Below are 18,849 nucleotides of genomic sequence, written 5' to 3'. Positions count from 1 at the left end.
AGAGGTTTCAATATACAAGATCTATTGTTGCCAAAAAAAGTTAAATTAATAATGCCCCTTTCACACGTCGTAAAACTGGTAAGAGAAGATTCTTGTTCTTGGAACTCATGCTAGTGTAAGTATCAATACTGATTGTGTTGCACTTTAGCCTGCCGATTAGGTGTTGTGTTTTGGACTGTGTTATTTACCCCCCCCCCCCATTCCCCGGGGTATCTTCATTTCATTCTATTGTTATTACAGTTTTGAAACTATTACAGTGTGAAGTTCCACATTCATGTTGTCTCATTCAATTTTCTTCAGATATGACAATTCTCTAAAGGCATCTAAAGACAAGTCCTTATTTCGTCTTTTGTATTAGGCCAATGTTGAAATTTCACTCGATTGAGCTCTCCTTTCCAATGTTTCTAATTTAATCAGGCCTAATAAAAAATATGTTTGGTTTCGGTTACCCGACCCCATCTAGTTTTTCACGATGACTGTAAACTTTTTTGTACGTATTCGAGAAAAAATAATAATACGATTGTGAAAAAGTCTCGCAAGAAATAGTGGATGTGAAAACTGATATCAACTTAAAAAGACAATATGAATATAAAAGTGTTCTTCTAACCTGTAATGGCAGTACATGTAATGGGAAGAAACCAAGACACAGAGACCACATGGAAAACAATGGAAAACATAACTACCTGAGCTAGACACATATGAAAAAAAAATATTTAAAAAAATAAAAATATGAAAAATCTACCTACCCACCTATTCTAAAATTGATATATTTGTTAGGTCTCAGAAGTGCATATTTTTAATCAAATGATACATCAATATAGCACCAGAGCTCATACTTTTGGTCCCGACATTTAAAAAAGTTGAAGTACTTCCTGCTTAGTTGTATTGTTTTACCTCCTGCTTTTAACATTGTCTATATCTCCAATAACATATTCAACGAACAATCATTTAAAACAGCGTGTCAAAACTGGAAGGAGACACTGACCGCTACCATCAATATGTTTCCATGAGTTTTACAAGGAATGTTAGATGCATGAACAGAATTGAATTGAATTATAACCATAATCATAATCTTTAATTCTTATAAAGGGCATTACATTGACAAGACATACAAAAAACTGTTTAAAATATATCGATATTAGAAACATACTAGTACCAGATTTAGACTGAATGCCTTCCGTACGGAATTTCATGATTTATGCAAGAAATTTAGCTCTATAATCTGTGATTTGTCAAGTCCCAATGAAAGTTACTTGTCAAAAATGTTGTTGAAATGCCCGCCACGCCTCCTATTCTGAGCGCAGGAAAGCTTGCCATCCTCGACTTCACTCGGCTTTCGTGATCCCCTACATACCCGGGATATGGCATGTGCGTGTTGAACTTCCTTCTGCCCCACCACGAGTTTACACATTCCTACTAGTACTACGGGAAAATTATCAAGATTTCGTTGAGTGGCGCGCCCTCACTGTACACTAATTATATAGAGGTCAATGTATAGGTCACCATTATTGATACATTGTCGCGAAATTTTCTTCGTAGGCTAGGCGAGGCTTGGTCTATTTTCCATATTTTGACCACACATTTGGATATAAATTATAGATTATTACACTTGATAAATATGTGAGAGTGTATTTATATCCTGAGATACAGAGCTAGATAAATGATTATGTACAAGCCTTGCAACAAACAGTGGTAGTTTGTTATCAAGAGAAATCGGAAAAGAACACGGTAAAAGGGAGACGGTTCTAGGTCAATATCATACTTTTTAAACTTCTAATCGAAAATCTAAAAACACACGATTTCTCTTTATTCATCTGCTCATTAGTGTGTGAAATTTGAAAACGATAAGTCCATATTTGAACGAAATTGAAACGATGATAAATATTCCACCTGTTTGTGAACTCTGCACTCATTATAAACCTATTTTAAGGCCAAGAAGAAAAAAACAGTTTTCTGGTGAGATTGAATCACTTAAATACCCTGCCTCGGTCTTCTTTTTCTCGCAAGTGGTTTAACTATAAAAATAATACATAAAATTGTGAATTGAGCTGGGAGCCAGTGTAAATCATGAAGAATTGGAGGAACATGGTCACATTTTTTTTATCTGTTGACAAGTCTGAGATTTGAATGATTTGGAGTTTGTGAATCTCATATAAAGGAATACCATAAAGTAAAATATTACAGTAATCTAATCGAACTGTTATGAAGGCATGTCTGTCTGTCTGTCTGCCTGTGTCTTTTCGTCTATCTGACTGTGTGTCTGTCTGTATCTGTCTGACTTTGTTTGTTTGTTTGTTTGTTTATTTGTTTGTTTGTCGTTTTGTTTGGCTGTCTCTGTCTGTCTGTCTGTCTCTGTCCCGCTCTGTCTCGAGATCTGTTCTCTCATAAAAAGAATCACAACATGTGAAGCGAAGCGGAGCCAGGCATTTCTAGGATATTTTGATAATAATTAAATATTGCATAAATATCAAACCCCACATGTTCGAACAGAGTAAAAGGTAATCAGTTGCAATTCTCGTCCGTTAATATTCAAGGGCACCCTCTCATCAAAATAATCTTTATTTATATATCTATACTGGATAGTTCTTTAAGTATATAAACACTTATCTCACAAGAGGTTCAATGAAGACCATCCCTTGTAGGTTCAGTGTTAATGCAGGAGGACACCAGGGAAAGCCTTCGTTGTGCTGTAGAGTCAAACTGAATGACACTCTTCTTACTTACAGCATGATAAATTTAATCAAACCCTGGATGGGTTCAAACCCCGACCGCAGTGGTAAAAGGCAAGTGGTTTAACCACTCGGCCACCGGCAACTCCGAAACATGTTATCGAAATGTTGGATATTTACGCCACTACAACGGTGTGAGACTCCAAATAATAAACTGACAATTCGAACAATTCAAAAATTTGTGATATTGTCACTTTTTGTCTAGTGAGTTCGCAATGGTTACTTCGTCAGCTTCAAATGACCTATATGTTTACAATTATATGAATCAGAAATATTAGAGTTGTAATGAGACCGGCTGTGTATTTGAACCGGACTAGACGAGATAATACCTGCCTAGAAAACAACGAAGTCATGTGCACGTGACCAGTGATGTTTGTACCATTTGCACGTGTTCCATTTTTCCTTACTATAGCAATCTCAACCCTCGCGTTCTCGTAGGCCCACTAACCATGACTTTGTGTTTCGGTATTTTTCTCTCGATTTCACTCTCACTATTGCTCTATGTCTCATGTGTTACGGTATCAAATGCTCTCTCTCTCTCTCTCTCTCTCTCTCTCTCTCTCTCTCTCTCTCTCTCTCTCTCTCTCTCTCTCTCTCTCTCTCTCTCATTAAATACGACACGTTGATCACAATGTGGGATCTTCTACTTTGTTCCAAATATCAAATTGCTCAAACGACTCAGATTTATGAATACTGTTCACAAGTAATTGGTTTGTAGCATTCAGGAAAATTGATATGAAGGGCTCTATTACTGGATAAAATATCCGACTTGATTTTCTGTAAATCTAACTGCCTCAAATACTTAAAAGCTTCATCGTCTTATGAAAAGCAGTTTCAAGTATTTCACAGGAAACAGTATTTGTTCTTTCTAGTCCCATGGGAATAGGCAAACGTAAAAGCCATCTACCAGACTTATCCTCTATGGGTATGCAGATTAGCATTCTCTACTTGAGTGCACATCCGAATATTTCCTAAAGCAGCATGGTTTAATCTTTACCTTAGCATATGCATATCAAACGATAATCACAGTCATAAAAGTTTCTTATAAATGCTGAGCTGTGGTTTGGTATTATGGTAGCAACAAATTGTCATGATTATTCTTTATATAGAAATAAAAATTAAAGCAATCATTGGTCATTTGTATCTATCGATTTCAATAATTAAATAAACATTACAAAAGAAACGTTGCCGAGAGAGAGACAGAGTGAGAGACAGAGAGAGACAGAAAGAGTGAGAAAGCGACCGAGAGACAGAGAGTTGTAGGTAGGCCAACAGAATGTAAGCAATTCTCCACTCTAACTGTCTTTCTAAGGTACCAGAATCTAATGGGCTTGTGTCATTTAGGAATTAGCCACACGGGTATAGACACTTACACGTACGAGAGAGAGAGAGAGAGAGAGAGAGAGAGAGAGAGAGAGAGAGAGAGAGAGAGAGAGAGAGAGAGAGAGAGAGAGAGAGACAGAGAGAGACAGAGAGAGACAGAGAGACAGAGAGAGAGACAGAGAGAGAGAGACAGAGAGGAGAGACAGAGACAGAGACAGATAGGAAGAGACAGAGAGAAAGAGAAAATGTAGTTAACAGTAAATTCTTATACAGCAAACCCTGCGACTATCCATATTTAACGTAGTAGAATACAGTATTAAACACAAGCAGTCTATAATACGATCTATTGGGTTTTAACATAATAACTGAATACTTGTAGTGCTATAAGCATCACAAAATGCTTGTGTGTGTGTGTGTATGTGTATATATATATATATATATATATGTGTGTGTGTGTGTGTGTGTGTGTGTGTGTGTGTGTGTGTGTGTGTGTGTGTTTGTGTATTGGGTGTAAACGACTTAAAATCCACAGCCGCGAGATGGATTGCCATGATATTTTGTGGGGACAATAGATAGGGCGTGCAGATGGAAAATTGTTAAAAATCAAAATGATCGCATAGGATTTTTGGTATAAAAAACACCTAAAATCTACATAATTCCTAGACAGATTGGCCTAAAATGTTATTATGGATGTAGGCCGTTTAACAGATGGACAAAGACAGACAGTCAGACAGACAAAACGACAAACAGACACCCACACCCCCCACACACACACACACACAGGGAGGCAAAGAGAGTCGGAGACAGACACTGGGACAGACAGATCGTAGGCAGTTCAACAATCAAATAGACAGACAGACAGACAGACAGACAGACAGACAGACAGACAGACAGACAGACAGACAGACAGACAGACAGACAGGTAGGTAGGTAGACAGACAGACAGACAGACAGACAGATAGACTATGATGGACAGAGACCGTTGGTCGGTAAGGGTCCCTTATATTTGCTGAGCAATGCTTCATGTATGATTCGTCCACTTGTATATTATATGTGGTTTGGCTATTGGAGGGAATCATCGTGGTAAACGTGGTTTTATACGATTGTTTGATTGTGTGGTATACTTTGGTAAGTTGATATTGGGAACGATACAATATGTTATATCCATGTTATACGTCAGTGACCCTTGCATTTAGTAACATGATCTAGTGTTGGGTGAGTGCAGTGTGCTAAGAGTAACAGGTCCAGTAAACTAGTAAACTCAATCTAAATGATAAACAACACACCATGTAATCTATTTATCATGCTTTCTTTTAATTCATACTATATTCCTAATTTACAATTACAACGAATGAGCATTTATCTCTCGCAGTAAAAGTAGACAACACTATAACATAAATTTAGATTCACGAATTGTGTCACAGCAATTGTCGTCAAATACAAGTTTCTACAGTCACTGTGCTGAGTTCTTAGTAATTCAACACCAATTTGGAGTCCATATTCCTCCGTTGGCTTCCGAGTTAGGGTCAGCAAGCTCGGGTGTTCTATCTGGATAAAATGGGTCTGGAGCCCCAGCAGTCTCATGATAAGCGTACTGACGTAGTTCTTCCACTTTGTCAGGCATTGCTGCAGATAGGTCGTTAGTTTCACGAGGGTCATCTGAAAGGGAGAAAACAATATATACTGCATTTGTTGGTATTAACAAATAACAAATACTCACATTCTGTAAGTATGTACCCTTGCTTATCATAGACTATGTTTAAATCGACAATATACTTTTATCGTCAGTCTCAGACCACGATGACAATCTTAAGATCTTACGATGTTTACCTTCCGTAAGGGAAGGTTATAATTCAGGGATGAAAAGTCTGTGTCTGTGTCTATATCTGTGTCTGTCTGTCTGTCTGTCTGTCTGTCTGTCTGTCTGTCTGTCTGTCTGTCTGTCTGTCTGTCTGTCTGTCTGTCTGTCTCTTTTTCTGGGTCATCATGTTCTCAAAAATCAGGCTCAATTTAAACGACATTTGATATACATGTTCACTCGGGTAACAGCTAGAATTGATTATGTTTTGGTGAAATATACTATGAATATTAATGACCAGTATGCTCAATTTATTATTTTCGGTAATGCACGCTTCAATATAATTTTGTACATACATTCATGATAACAAAGTGCATGTAGTTTTAATGAGTCATTTACATAATTAATGACTTTGGGTAATTAGGCTATATGTATGTTAATGAAAATACCCAGGGTGAGTGTTCTACAGACTCGATGGGTAGGCTGTATCACTCAGCCATGTCTCACTCACAAGACAAGTGCGAATTTGGGGGGACTCCTGGAGTAATGACTCGAAAAGTCGGGGACGATTACTCACACGGAGCCCGCTGGTGCTATGTATGCTGGGCCTGGGTGACTCTGGGATAGCTTGTGGACTGACTGGGAAAGCGTTGACAGTCCCACAGCAACGTGATATAGAGCGTGCAACATAGCCCTGTCACGTAGTCCCAAACCCGAATGGATCTCTGTAGCATTTGTGTGTGTCTTTGTTTGTATTTGTCTGCATAACAGAAAATCGCTGGGAGGAATTCCCAGCACAAAAACATTTTTTTTTAAAATGTTATGATAAAAATTGGGTTATCGTCTTAGATATTGTTAGACTACACTTACCTATGACATTGAAAAGATAGGTCACCTCTTTAGGTGCAGGGGGTATATTTGGTATATCGGGGTTGACTATTTCTGGTTTAGGAAACCAACGTTCTACAAGTAAAAGAATACATCACATTCTTATGATTTTTTTTCAAACAGGGTGTTAGTTTGTAATAATATAGCAACAAGGACGGGAGAGCACATAGAAAACCAAGGAAAAAATTTAGAAACAAAGTAAATTGCAAAGTAAAGAAATTCAAATTTGAAGTAAACCATATAGAATAAGATTTGCAAAATACAAATAATCCCAATTGAAATTATAGCATTGGCATTGTTAATGACTTGTTGTTGTACTGGATGAAATATTGTCAAGATAATATTGGCCTGAAAAAGAAAACAAAATTACCTGTTGTTAGATTATCAAGGCGGAAAGTTACATTCCTAAGCGCATCATATCGGCCATCAATAAGTTTATAATCACCCAGTCTGTAAAACACAATAATTGAGGGGTTAAGTTAGGTGCTTTAATTATCAGGGGAAATGAACTTGAGTCCAGATTTGGAATATGGAGAATGTAACATGAATACATCGATATATTGACCATATGATTTCGTGGGATCAAATTACCTTACGGCCAACCCAGTACTAACTGGATGGTGGTCATAATGAAGTATAGCTCCTTTTCTGGGAGATGGTTTCCCCTCTGATAATGTCTCCCATACATCCATTCCATCCAACTGCAATCCTGGATCTGTGGAAAGATATCAAGAAAATAAAATACCACATGTATACAAAAGTGGAATGTTGGGAAGAAAGCGGCATGGTTGTTTAAATTCCTAACAGACAATTTGTTTCAATTATGATAGTCTTCTACGTTCAGTGACTTACATAAGCAGAAACTGTACCCAATGGTGAACCATATTATAATCAACCTCCCATCATCATCATCATCAGCTAAAACTTTTATTTCACACAAACAATTTAGTATCACCGATTATTACTACATTAGAATGTCTTTAAAAGTGATGATTTACCAAGCTAATGTGTAATAAATTACCGAAAACCATTAATTACGTAAATTGCTCATTAATATTCATGAAATGTTTACCAAAAGCTAATCAGTTTTTGCCATTACCCTACAGAACATGTGTATCAAATTTCGTTTGAATTAAGCCTGCCGTTTTTTGAAAATGGTGATACACACACACACACACACACACACACATACACATAGACCCCCCGCCCCTAATATATATCCCTCCTTACTGAAGGAAAAAAATGTATGAAACATTTCAATACCACCTGTTCAGCGGATAAGATCTTGTACTGTGAAACTTACCAATGTTACCACCAGCCAAGTTTATAAATGTTGGGAATAAATCAGAGATGTGGATCAGTCTAAAGAAGAAACCAAATGAAATTGATTCTATTAGTCATACATAGCGGCCATGATTAGGCAGTTTAAGATATTATCAAGTACTGTCGTCAGACTCTTTGACCAACCCCCTTTCCTGACAGAAATACATGTAGCTTACATAAGTGTATAGATATACACGAAGGAAGTAAGGTGTCTCATACCCCCGGATGCAGAGGAAAACAGACTGCACATACATGAACTCGATACGTTAGAAACAGTTGAATATGTATGACGTTTATATAACATGCAATTCGGAGTACATCATAATAAATGTCAGCATACAAGACACTTAAATTTTGCCCACAGTATGTAATCTCCCGTAGTGTTGTGAAGCATCTTAATTTGAAGCTGAATGTACACGACTCAAATTCTTGACACAATCTAAATTTGGTAAATGAAAATACATGATAACAAGACATCCAAATATCAAAGTCGCAAAAAAGGCACTTTTTATTTTTTTCATTTCATATTGTGAATTTTCGAAACATTATCTACATTGTATTCTTATCATTACAAAACATTTACATATCGACAGATTAAAATGAAATCTTACTCGTTGTTTACGTATCCGGTCTTTTTCAACATTTTGCCATGAACAAATCCTGGTGATCGTATACCACCTTCAAATAAAGTCTGAACAGCGCCACGCAGTGGCCATTGAGAACCAAAAAAGAAAGGACCGCCATTCTGAAAAATAGAAATATGACGTTAACTATTCATCTGTTAGCCAGACAATCCACATACTCTTAAAGCAATAAACTAGGAAATTTATGAGTAGAACGGAACACAGAAGAAAAGTTGTATATATAATTCTAATCATAACGAATTCCTGCACTTTCAGTAGTGTTAGTCTTTAGCCCATAGAAGGGTTAATCCCAAACTGCCAGCTACCTATCAACTTATTGGAGTAGGGTTGGCTTTTAATTTTTAATGAAGTAAGGGAACTACGCCGATGGCACTCGCTGTGTATAGCCTCATTCCAGAAGCACAACACATGACTTCAAATCAATGCAAAGTACTTTGCAGTGCTTTTCATCGAAATTTAACAAGATGCATTTACGTTTTATAGTAATACATGTCGAAAAACAATAGGTGCAAATCTTGAGCCAGGCTAGTGTACTTACGTCAGCCAGATATACAATTAATGTGTCCTCCCACATTCCTCGTTCTTTTAGAGCCTGAACTATTTGTCCTATCATGTCATCAAGCATGGATACCATAGCTTGAAGAGAGAAGATAAATATGATAATGTATTCTTAAACGATTCGAGAGAATAGCCATTTAACAGTTTGGAGGTTTACGTCAAGTATTTCTATGACAATGATGTTCTCTTAGAACAATTTCATGAACACTTTTTTAACAATTACATACTTACCACGATATTCTCTGAGACCAGGTATTGCAGTCTCGTTATACATCGCTAGAAACCGTTCAGGGGCCTGAAACAAAGTAAAAATATTCAATTATGTGCTTATATACGACATTAATTTCCTTTTAAAATGACTACTAAGAATTTTGGTTACTTGTAAAACGAATATCAAATATCTCATCTCTTGAGGTAACAAAAGCCCCGTTTCAATCACGACACGACATATTATAATCTAAGAGATTGTGTGAGACAGTGATAGTTGACAACAAGATGAATACCAAAACACATTCTATGAAGTAATGATTGTCAAATGTAACATTAATATTAAGTGAACAAGTGATGCATGCAATCGAGACGAGATCATTTTCGTCAAGCCTGTCAGAAAAGTTTGGCTTTTCGTTCCGGTCGATGTCCGTTTATCGTTGTTTTCTCTATACCAGTGCATACTAAGGAATACAATAGCTCACTATATTCGACTTGATGATAAGTTTATTTGTAAAACATTGAACTGCAATGATAATGCAGTGTATATAAGTATAACACATATATGTAAGTATAACAGGGCATCGTACTCACCTGGAATGGGAAATGTGGCAGCAGATTTGCCATAAAGAGGAACATTGGTGTGTCTTGATCGTGACTTTTAATGATGTCTATCGCCCTCTCTCGGAGCAGGTCCTGTAGAATACGACATTTGTTACTGTTGTTATAGACATTTTACTGTTGTTATTATTTTTATGCAATGAGATGTTCTTTCTGCTTTTACAAACGTAACCTAATATAACAACATTTATGACAAAACTAATAATAGCCACATTAGTTTGCTGTGGATAATTATAATGTTACAATTCCTACTTGTGCAATAGTTGTAAATGTATTTTCAATGTATGGGGGTTTCGTGCTATTTTTGTTGGTTGGTAGATATCTCGTTCTTCCTGCGAAGTCTGTACATTGGACTTCCTCGAGAGGGGCTATCATTAAACTACATAAAGCAGATTGAGGTGTGTACGTACATAAAATGAAAAATCGATGTACGACTTATTGGAATCTCAAACAGAACTTGTGTTAAGCATATTTTCCTATACCGTCCGTTAAATCAAATGCCATTTTGTCCTGAATTTGAGCCGTGTTCATTCTGTTAAGCAATTAGTATATCATGTTGTATTCGTAATATTGTCGTGATTAAATACCCTCCTAACCACATATTGTGTTTGATACACCATAGTAAGCTTAGGTAATTGCTTAACACTAGATAAACCAATGCCAAAGGATCTACTTAAACTATTGTGAGGTCACGTCTTGAATTACAATTCACACTACATTATGTTCTTTACTCTAAAGCCCATCTTTTTTGCATATTATCAACTTGAAAAGGAAAGCTCACTTGTAAAACATTGGCCTGATACGAAATAAGGATGCGTCTTTAGATGCCTCTAGAGAAGTGTCATATCTGGAGGAAGTTGAGCGATACAACATGTGCAACTTCACACTGTAATAGTCGTAAATCTGTAATGTCAATAGAATGAAAGGAAGATAGGCCGGGGATAGGGGGTTCAAAAAACTCAATCCAAAACAATACCTAATCGACAGGCTAAACTGCAACACAATCAGTATTGATACTTACACTAGCATGAGTTCCTACTTTATCAGACACGACACCGGTGTTATCACGGAAATCCAGAGCAACCTCACCTGGGTCTTCACCGAACAGTCTTGCCTCGGCATTACTCACAGCAACTGAAAATAATCACATGGACTTATAGCAGCTTCTCAAGATAACTACGCCATATAAAGCGACCACTCCTTATATGGCAAATATCAGTAAAGCAATACTCCATATAAGACATGTAACCAGGCCATGGCGACTACTCCATAAGGCAAGTACGCCAATGAATTAAATGCTCCATATAAGGCAAATATTCCTAACAAGACAATCTTTAAGTTGAACTGCAATCACCAAGAAGCTTATGTTAACCATGCTGCGATTGTGTTCGCTGCTAGTCGATAAGAAATAAAGTAACGAGTAATTTGCTTTCCGATAACAGATCTTTAACAAATTCAAAAAATTAAAAGCGATATGATGAACGCTTTAAATAAAACAAAGATTACCGTCATGAGTGTAGTAGTCAATGTATCCATTTAGGGGACCATAATGAGTGTCAAAACCACGGAATGTTGGAGTAACTTCCCAACGACAAGCTCCAAGATGCCATCTGATAATGGAAACAGTGGGATCAATACAGTTTCGTTGTCACAGACGATAAAGACATTCAAATAATATTACTTTGCCTTAGAAACTGTACAGTTTAAACATGTTAAAGATGTGACAAATAATCTAAGTAAACAATTCATTCAGTCTATGCTCTCCGTAACTGCAGCTAAAATCGCACCAGTCTTTTATCTCGAAAAAGTGCTTGATTCACACCACAGAGGGAACTTCACTTAACACGTACAAATAAAAATGTTTTAAATATTGAAGCTAAACCTTTATTCTTTTGTCTATTTCGATTTAAGGAGTGTAAAGTAACTTTTGCTTTATAAACAGGGAACATGACAACTACAATAGAGACAACCGAAAAAGGAGACAGACAGACACACAGACAGACACAGACACACACACACACACACACACACACACACACACACACACACACACACACTCACAGCATACAACGTTAGCATGGTTCAGAGCAATGACTACCAGTATCTTAACTTTATTTTTGTGTAGCCACTAATGCAGTTTACATACTTACTTTCCTACAATATGTGTAGCATATCCTCGTTGTTTCAATTGTTCAGCCACGGTGGATTCATTCGGTCTCAGGTAACTTGCTTGAGGTGGCAGAATCATACCATGCTACAAATATTACAAAGAAATTCGCTGATTACTAAAATTGTCAACAATAAATATAAATAATAAATTGTAAATGGTTGGTCATGTTGTAAGTTGCACTCACAAGTTGTGTGAGGGGCAAATGTACTTGCCAGACAGGGGCATACACTACTACATACCATACATATACATACTACCATACATACACACGTACGTAGGTACATACATACATACATACATACATACACACATACATACATACACACACACACACACATACATACATACATACATACATACATACATACATACATACATACATACATACATACATACATACATACATACTCTCATCGTAAAATCTGTTTGACAAAGCGCTTAGGTTGTGAAAACATAGTGTAGTCAAATTCTACCTACCCCAAGTCCCAATTTAAATGGGTATCTACCAGTAGTGAAGGCGGCTCTTGTTCTGTAGAATGTAAGTTAATATGGAACTATATTATTGTAAATTGTACATGTTTGTTACATTCTTTTACATAACGATTATAATTAAATTACTTAATGTAGACATATCGATGTTGATGGGTAACATTTTTCTATAATTATATGCACAGTAAACGTGAAATATATCACTTTACATTTAGGCGGGAAATATTTATATGTAGAAGCAAACAATCTGTCGAGATCACTTCACTTTGAAAATACATAGTGAATGAAATAGCAAATAACATAGAAGCAAATCCTTTGGCCTACATATTTATGTTATTGTCAATAAAACATCCGAAAGACAATGCTGTAATCGTTAAGGAAGTTAACAATAAAACTAAATTTCAATGATATTCTTTACTCCTGTCATTTATAAAATGTTTCCAATATTAAGGGCTCTATGTTAATAAATTAACTATGGGTTAGTTTACTTACGGTGTGCAGATTGGCTGAACGTATGTTTGGTTTAAAATGACTCCACTTCTGGCCAATGCTTCCATATTAGGTGTTTGCATAACACCCGTTTCATCGTTCCAAGAGACATCACTCCAGCCTGGGAGAAAAAATGTTTTTATCAGCATTTTGCAAATGTCACATGTAGTTGTTTTAAGTCGAAGTCATTCTTGATGTGAGTAGAAAATGGAAACATAAACATCTACTTTTAACTGGAATTGTTGTGGAGAAAATTGGCATTCGATGATCTCTGCCATACCGTTTTCAAACAGTAACAGTTTCTTAACAATGAAAAATCATAAGGTATTCATACAACCAGATTACTACGCATGTAATGCAAGGTAATTCTGCAATGTGTAGTTTGAATTCATTATGCACGCAACGGAATAAATGTATCAAAACTTTGCTATTTGATAAGCCTGACAAGTCTTAGAGTAAACAACTTACATGAATTCACAATTGTAATTTATATGTTACAGAGCCCGACATTTAACCATAACGTTAGCCTCCAATCAATGTCATATCAATGAAATATTTCTTACCTGAATTGTCCGATAAAAAGAATACGATATGTGGCTTCTTTTCTAAGAGAGATATAAAAAAACACGTACAATAAACGCGTGTCCATTCTAGAAAGACAATTGCTAGTTGCAAATTTGGTGAATTTTTATTTCGTAGCCCATAGAAACCAGATTTGAAATCTTATATGGCTTACTGTTTAGGAAGTGAAACGAAGTTGAATTACGTGATTGCATTTCTGGAGGGATTGAAAATTTAAAATAAAAAATATACTCTACAGTATCCAGATATCACACAAATCTATATCCACTATCTATAGCTTCAAACGTGACATCAATTCAATTCATCCAACCCATCGAATGTATTAAAGGCCTAATTTGCATATTAATATGCCACTAATTATACTGGATGACTTTGACCATGTAACACGCTGACAGACTTCATAATGCGCCTTCCAAACTGCCATTGTAGTGAGTGTTACACATTTTTATCTCCTAACATTGGACTACTGTCACTCTGTTTTTTGAAAATGGTTGCCCTTTTGTGACTGCGTTTGAGAAAATGTTCGCTTAATACACGTAGGGAAATGTGGAGATACTGATCCGGGATTGAAAATTAGAGTTCAGTTCAGACCTGGGACTTAACAACAGCTAGCAATGTTGTTTGACTTTGACTTGGAAAATATGAGCAAATGAACAAGAAAATACAAGTAAATAATCCGATTGTATTATTGAAATTGTACAGTACTTTTTCTATCATACAGTCTTTTAGTAAAACATTCTGATATGAAAATGTAAAATTTATTGAACGAGAACATTCAAATTTATATCCAATAAATAAAATATTCCCGAAATGTTACTACTACTTCACATGCAACATAGCTGGCACTGTTTGGTTACACATGCTATCACATTACTTTCCAAATGAATTTATGTTTTCAATTTTAATTTTTCAAAGCAAATCTTTGCAAAAGATACACGCCTTTACCAAATAAAACATATATGTGGTCAAAGGGCCTGGGCTAAGAAAAACACACGGCTTAAGCATGTCTCATACATTATTCGATTTGTTGTTAAATTCTATATCGATGAATCCTTGCAACGTAATATCTGTCAATGCAAGGATATTCAAGAACATATATTTATTTGTGTTTAGAAATATAGCGCAGTCAACGTACTGTCGACTATTGCAGTTTTTGGGGGGCTAGTTTTTCGACCGTATGAAAATAAAATATGATCAAAACAAACCATGTTAAAGTTTACAACATGCATGATAACTCACGAATTTTGTCAAAATTCTGAATTGTCACTACTAATGTAAAATGACAATCACAATTTCCAAGCAATTTTGATTTTTCGATAATTCGGTTTTAGTCATCGTTCATCAGCTAGAGATTTTAATTTCTACAATGACATACCAACTAATTGTCAAAATGGGCCACATATCTTCTTGACATTACCTCGTTTAATTTCCTGTTCATTGTTTTTTGTAAACTTGTTTTTCATTTCACTTTACGTATCGTTCTTTGCGTCGGTAAAATGTCACTTGGGAAAGTCATGATGCATTTTGTTATCAATCGGTAAAAATATTGCTATTCTGCATGAAATTTACCGGAATTTCCATTTTCAACAGTCTTAAGTTTATTATTAAATAATAATAATAAGTCTGTCATGTTGTTTTCAAAGATTCAAACTCTCAAAATTCTATGAATATCGAGAACTATGTAGGATTGCACTGGAATATCAACCAATTGCACGGTAAACATGCGCAGATAGGCTGCGCAGACCAATATTCAGAATGTAATAAACGGTCTTCACAACAACACCTACCATCTTCCTGGGAGTCGGAGTCGGATTTGGAGCTGGAGCTGGAGTACGACACGTGGATAAATAGAACTAATAACCAGATTGTAAGTATGAACTTCATTTTCTTTTTCACAATCTGAAACAAAATGAGTAACAAGGATTAAAGTTAATTCTAGTGTATTATATATTTATAAACTAATGATTGACACAGAAACGTCATACATTTTAAGATACTAAGAACCAATTTGTCCTTTGCTTGAAGGTAAACACCTAAAATTTTTGTAAACTTACCCTACTGTCATGAATTTGTGATTTGACGCCAAATTAAGGCCCCCTGAATTCAGACATGACACTGTGTTTGGATGTCACCAAACACTTAGTTAAAGGAAGGACTATCGTTTATCCCAATAGGTTTAAAGACAATAAATACTGCCTCGTAGGACTAGAGACGTGATTCAAGTTATTTTATGTTCCTCACTATTGTTATTTTAGTGTCTAATTGTAATTTAATTATTGTAATGACCAAAGCGTCGAATGTTTGATGGCTAACGAATCTTTGAGAATTCGTGACTTGGTTTTTGACTCAGAACAGCCGTAAGCATCTGATTCATCTGGCTCCGGTTTTGAGTGAGTCCGTGAGGCCGGACACAGAGCAGTCATGAAACAAAAGTCTATGTTCCAGTTTTTTATCAGTTCACACATTTCAAGATACTAGGAACCACTGTATCCTTTGTTTAAAGGTAAAAACGCAAGCTGTTTTTTAACTCCCCCTACTGTCATGAATTTGTAATTACTGCGCTTGGATTTGTGATAAAGAATAATAATTTACGCCAAATTAAGGACCCCTGAATTCTGACATGATACAGCGGTCACAAAACAAAGCTATCACGAAATAAAGTTTATGTCCCAGTTTTACTCCACACATCGTTTCGTATGCATTTTATCTTTTCTTACATCTATGTATACACAGTTATTATACCAAGGTGACTTTAAGTTTATGAAGACAATATGTTCGTGTTTAAACTGCCAACTGTCGATGAACTTGTAGCTCGTTTGTCAAACCTTCATGGTTTAATGGATGGATGGATGGATGGATGGATGGACAGAGAGAGTCAGATAGATAGATAGATAGATAGATAGACAGACAGACAGACAGACAGACAGACAGGCAGGCAGGCAGGCAGGCAGGCAGGCAGGCAGGCAGGCAGGCAGGCAGGCAGGCAGGCAGACAGACAGACAGACAGACAGACAGACAGACAGACAGACAGACAGACAGATAGATAGATAGATAGATAGACAGGCAATACTGTTAGGCAGACAGACAGACAAACAGACAGACAGACAGACAGACAGACAGACAGACAGACAGACAGACAGACACAGATAGATGGATGGATGGATGGATAGATAGATAGATAGATAGATAGATAGATAGATAGATAGATAGATAGATAGATAGATAGATAGATAGATAGATAGATAGATAGATAGATAGATAGATAGATAGATAGATAGATAGATAGATAGATAGAGGAACCTTACACTTTTAGTGTTGCAACAGGTATAGGCTTATTAAAGTTCCTTTTTGTTGAAGCTGTCGCTAGTCGATACGTCCACCCACAGCCTGATTCTAGCATTTCACACATCTAATCAGCTCCCGAGGGTGAAAAGCAGCAAACATAAAATAATCTATACTCACCTAGAAAGCTGTTAGAACTGAGTTTCTCTGCTCCACTGGAGACGGTATGAAATTATCTCTTGACGGACACCACATATATAGAAATTCAACCCAAAATGACCGGATGGTATTTCTTCTTTCAACCAATCAGACATCTACGTAATCAAATAACATTAAAGATATCGAGATATGCACCCCCTGTCACCATTGAAACGCCGAAACTACACAGCAGTTTCACCAATCACGTATTAATAGAAGCAAATCACATGATATGTCCCTATTTGACTGGCTAAATGATGCCACGTCGTATGCCACTACTAACCTTTGGTATGGGATGATCAACCAATTGGTGACTAGAAAGAAATCACGTGATTTACTTTTACTTGATTGGCTTACAGGTACCACATTGAATTGATTGATTGATCTGAACTGAACTGAATTGAATTGATTTATTCACCAGATACAAAACGTATCAAAATATGAACATTTCAAAGAGGTTATCGGGATAATACACCAGGTGAGGATCACAGAAATAGATAGAGCTGAACTAGTCGATGCTGAGACCCTGGCGAAATAAATATTCAAGAAAAAAGTACACGTCTGTAACTGTGCAAAATTGAAAGAGAAGAAAGGAGATATCAACAGTAGTCGTAATAAATAGACTAATATGATATGATATTAATAATGATTAACATAATAAATACATGTCGGAGAACATTTGATATAAAATTGATACCAAGTTAAAGAAATATATACACCTGTTTCCTACGAAAATTGTTCAGGTGAGCTTTTCAAGTTGTTTTGAAACTGTCTCTATGAGCTATGTGTTTAAGGTGGCTCTGTAGGGAGTTCCATTGATGAGTACGTGCATATTTAATACTGCTTTTGTTTTGTGTCAGGTTAACTTTAGGTATGTCAACTATGTCATGAGTAGCAAAACCGGTAGGGTATGAATTGGGGACTATATCTATATCAAGGTCTGTATCATGAGCAACATGATTATTTAATAAGTGAAAAGTAAAAAGAGACAGGTGTGAAATCTACAAAGTTTGTAAATGGGTATAATTACCTATCTGCTTAAATAAATTATCAATGTGGGCAGTAAAGTCAGAGAAGGTAATTAGGCGAGTAATTTCTTTAATAATAAATATAATGGCTATAAGAAACAAATGAAAGTATTGTCCCAGATTTTGATATAGTGACCAGTGAGTGGATGGATGGATGGATTAGCAACACCACTCTCCATTTGAGGATTATTAACATTAATTGATTACTGATTCCACAATGATTCATAAATGGTTGGTCAGTCATGCCTGTCTACTTTCGCTGACAGCATTCCCTGACAGCGTCAAATAACAGATTTTTTGACCATATTCTTGATAGTCCATCAGGTGAGACTAGAGTATGTCAAGAAGGTTGAACTTGGATTGGAAACATTGATAACATTGAAACCTTAGAAATGGACTAGCATAATTATAACAAACAAAAGTGAAGACAAATCACGAAAGAAATATGGTACTGCAAAAGAACAATATCGACTTCCACAATTTTGTAGAGTGTATATCATAAAATAATCATGACAGGAAT

At 36.1% G+C, this 18,849-nt stretch overlaps 1 protein-coding gene across 1 annotated transcript; it reads right to left on the bottom strand.

Moving 5' to 3' along the window:
* Positions 1 to 5,529: 5,529 nt before the first annotated feature.
* On the bottom strand, positions 5,530 to 17,321 carry LOC144442068 (arylsulfatase B-like). Its single transcript, XM_078131338.1, has 17 exons — positions 17,284 to 17,321; positions 15,609 to 15,720; positions 13,803 to 13,844; positions 13,243 to 13,360; positions 12,739 to 12,790; positions 12,242 to 12,345; positions 11,598 to 11,701; positions 11,113 to 11,225; positions 10,065 to 10,166; positions 9,495 to 9,558; positions 9,244 to 9,341; positions 8,673 to 8,806; positions 8,042 to 8,100; positions 7,330 to 7,453; positions 7,109 to 7,188; positions 6,721 to 6,813; positions 5,530 to 5,711 (listed from the first exon to the last, which is right to left on the bottom strand). Exons 2-17 carry the CDS (start codon positions 15,703 to 15,705, stop codon positions 5,530 to 5,532), a joined length of 1,566 nt encoding a protein of 521 aa, XP_077987464.1. The 5' UTR covers positions 15,706 to 15,720; positions 17,284 to 17,321.
* Between the last annotated feature and the right edge of the window lie 1,528 nt (positions 17,322 to 18,849).

This window comes from Glandiceps talaboti, chromosome 11 (assembly GCF_964340395.1).
Source record: "Glandiceps talaboti chromosome 11, keGlaTala1.1, whole genome shotgun sequence".
Lineage (NCBI taxonomy): Eukaryota > Metazoa > Hemichordata > Enteropneusta > Spengelidae > Glandiceps > Glandiceps talaboti.
The sequence above is the reverse complement of the archived record's forward strand: the minus strand, read 5'-3'. Positions and strand labels throughout refer to the sequence as shown.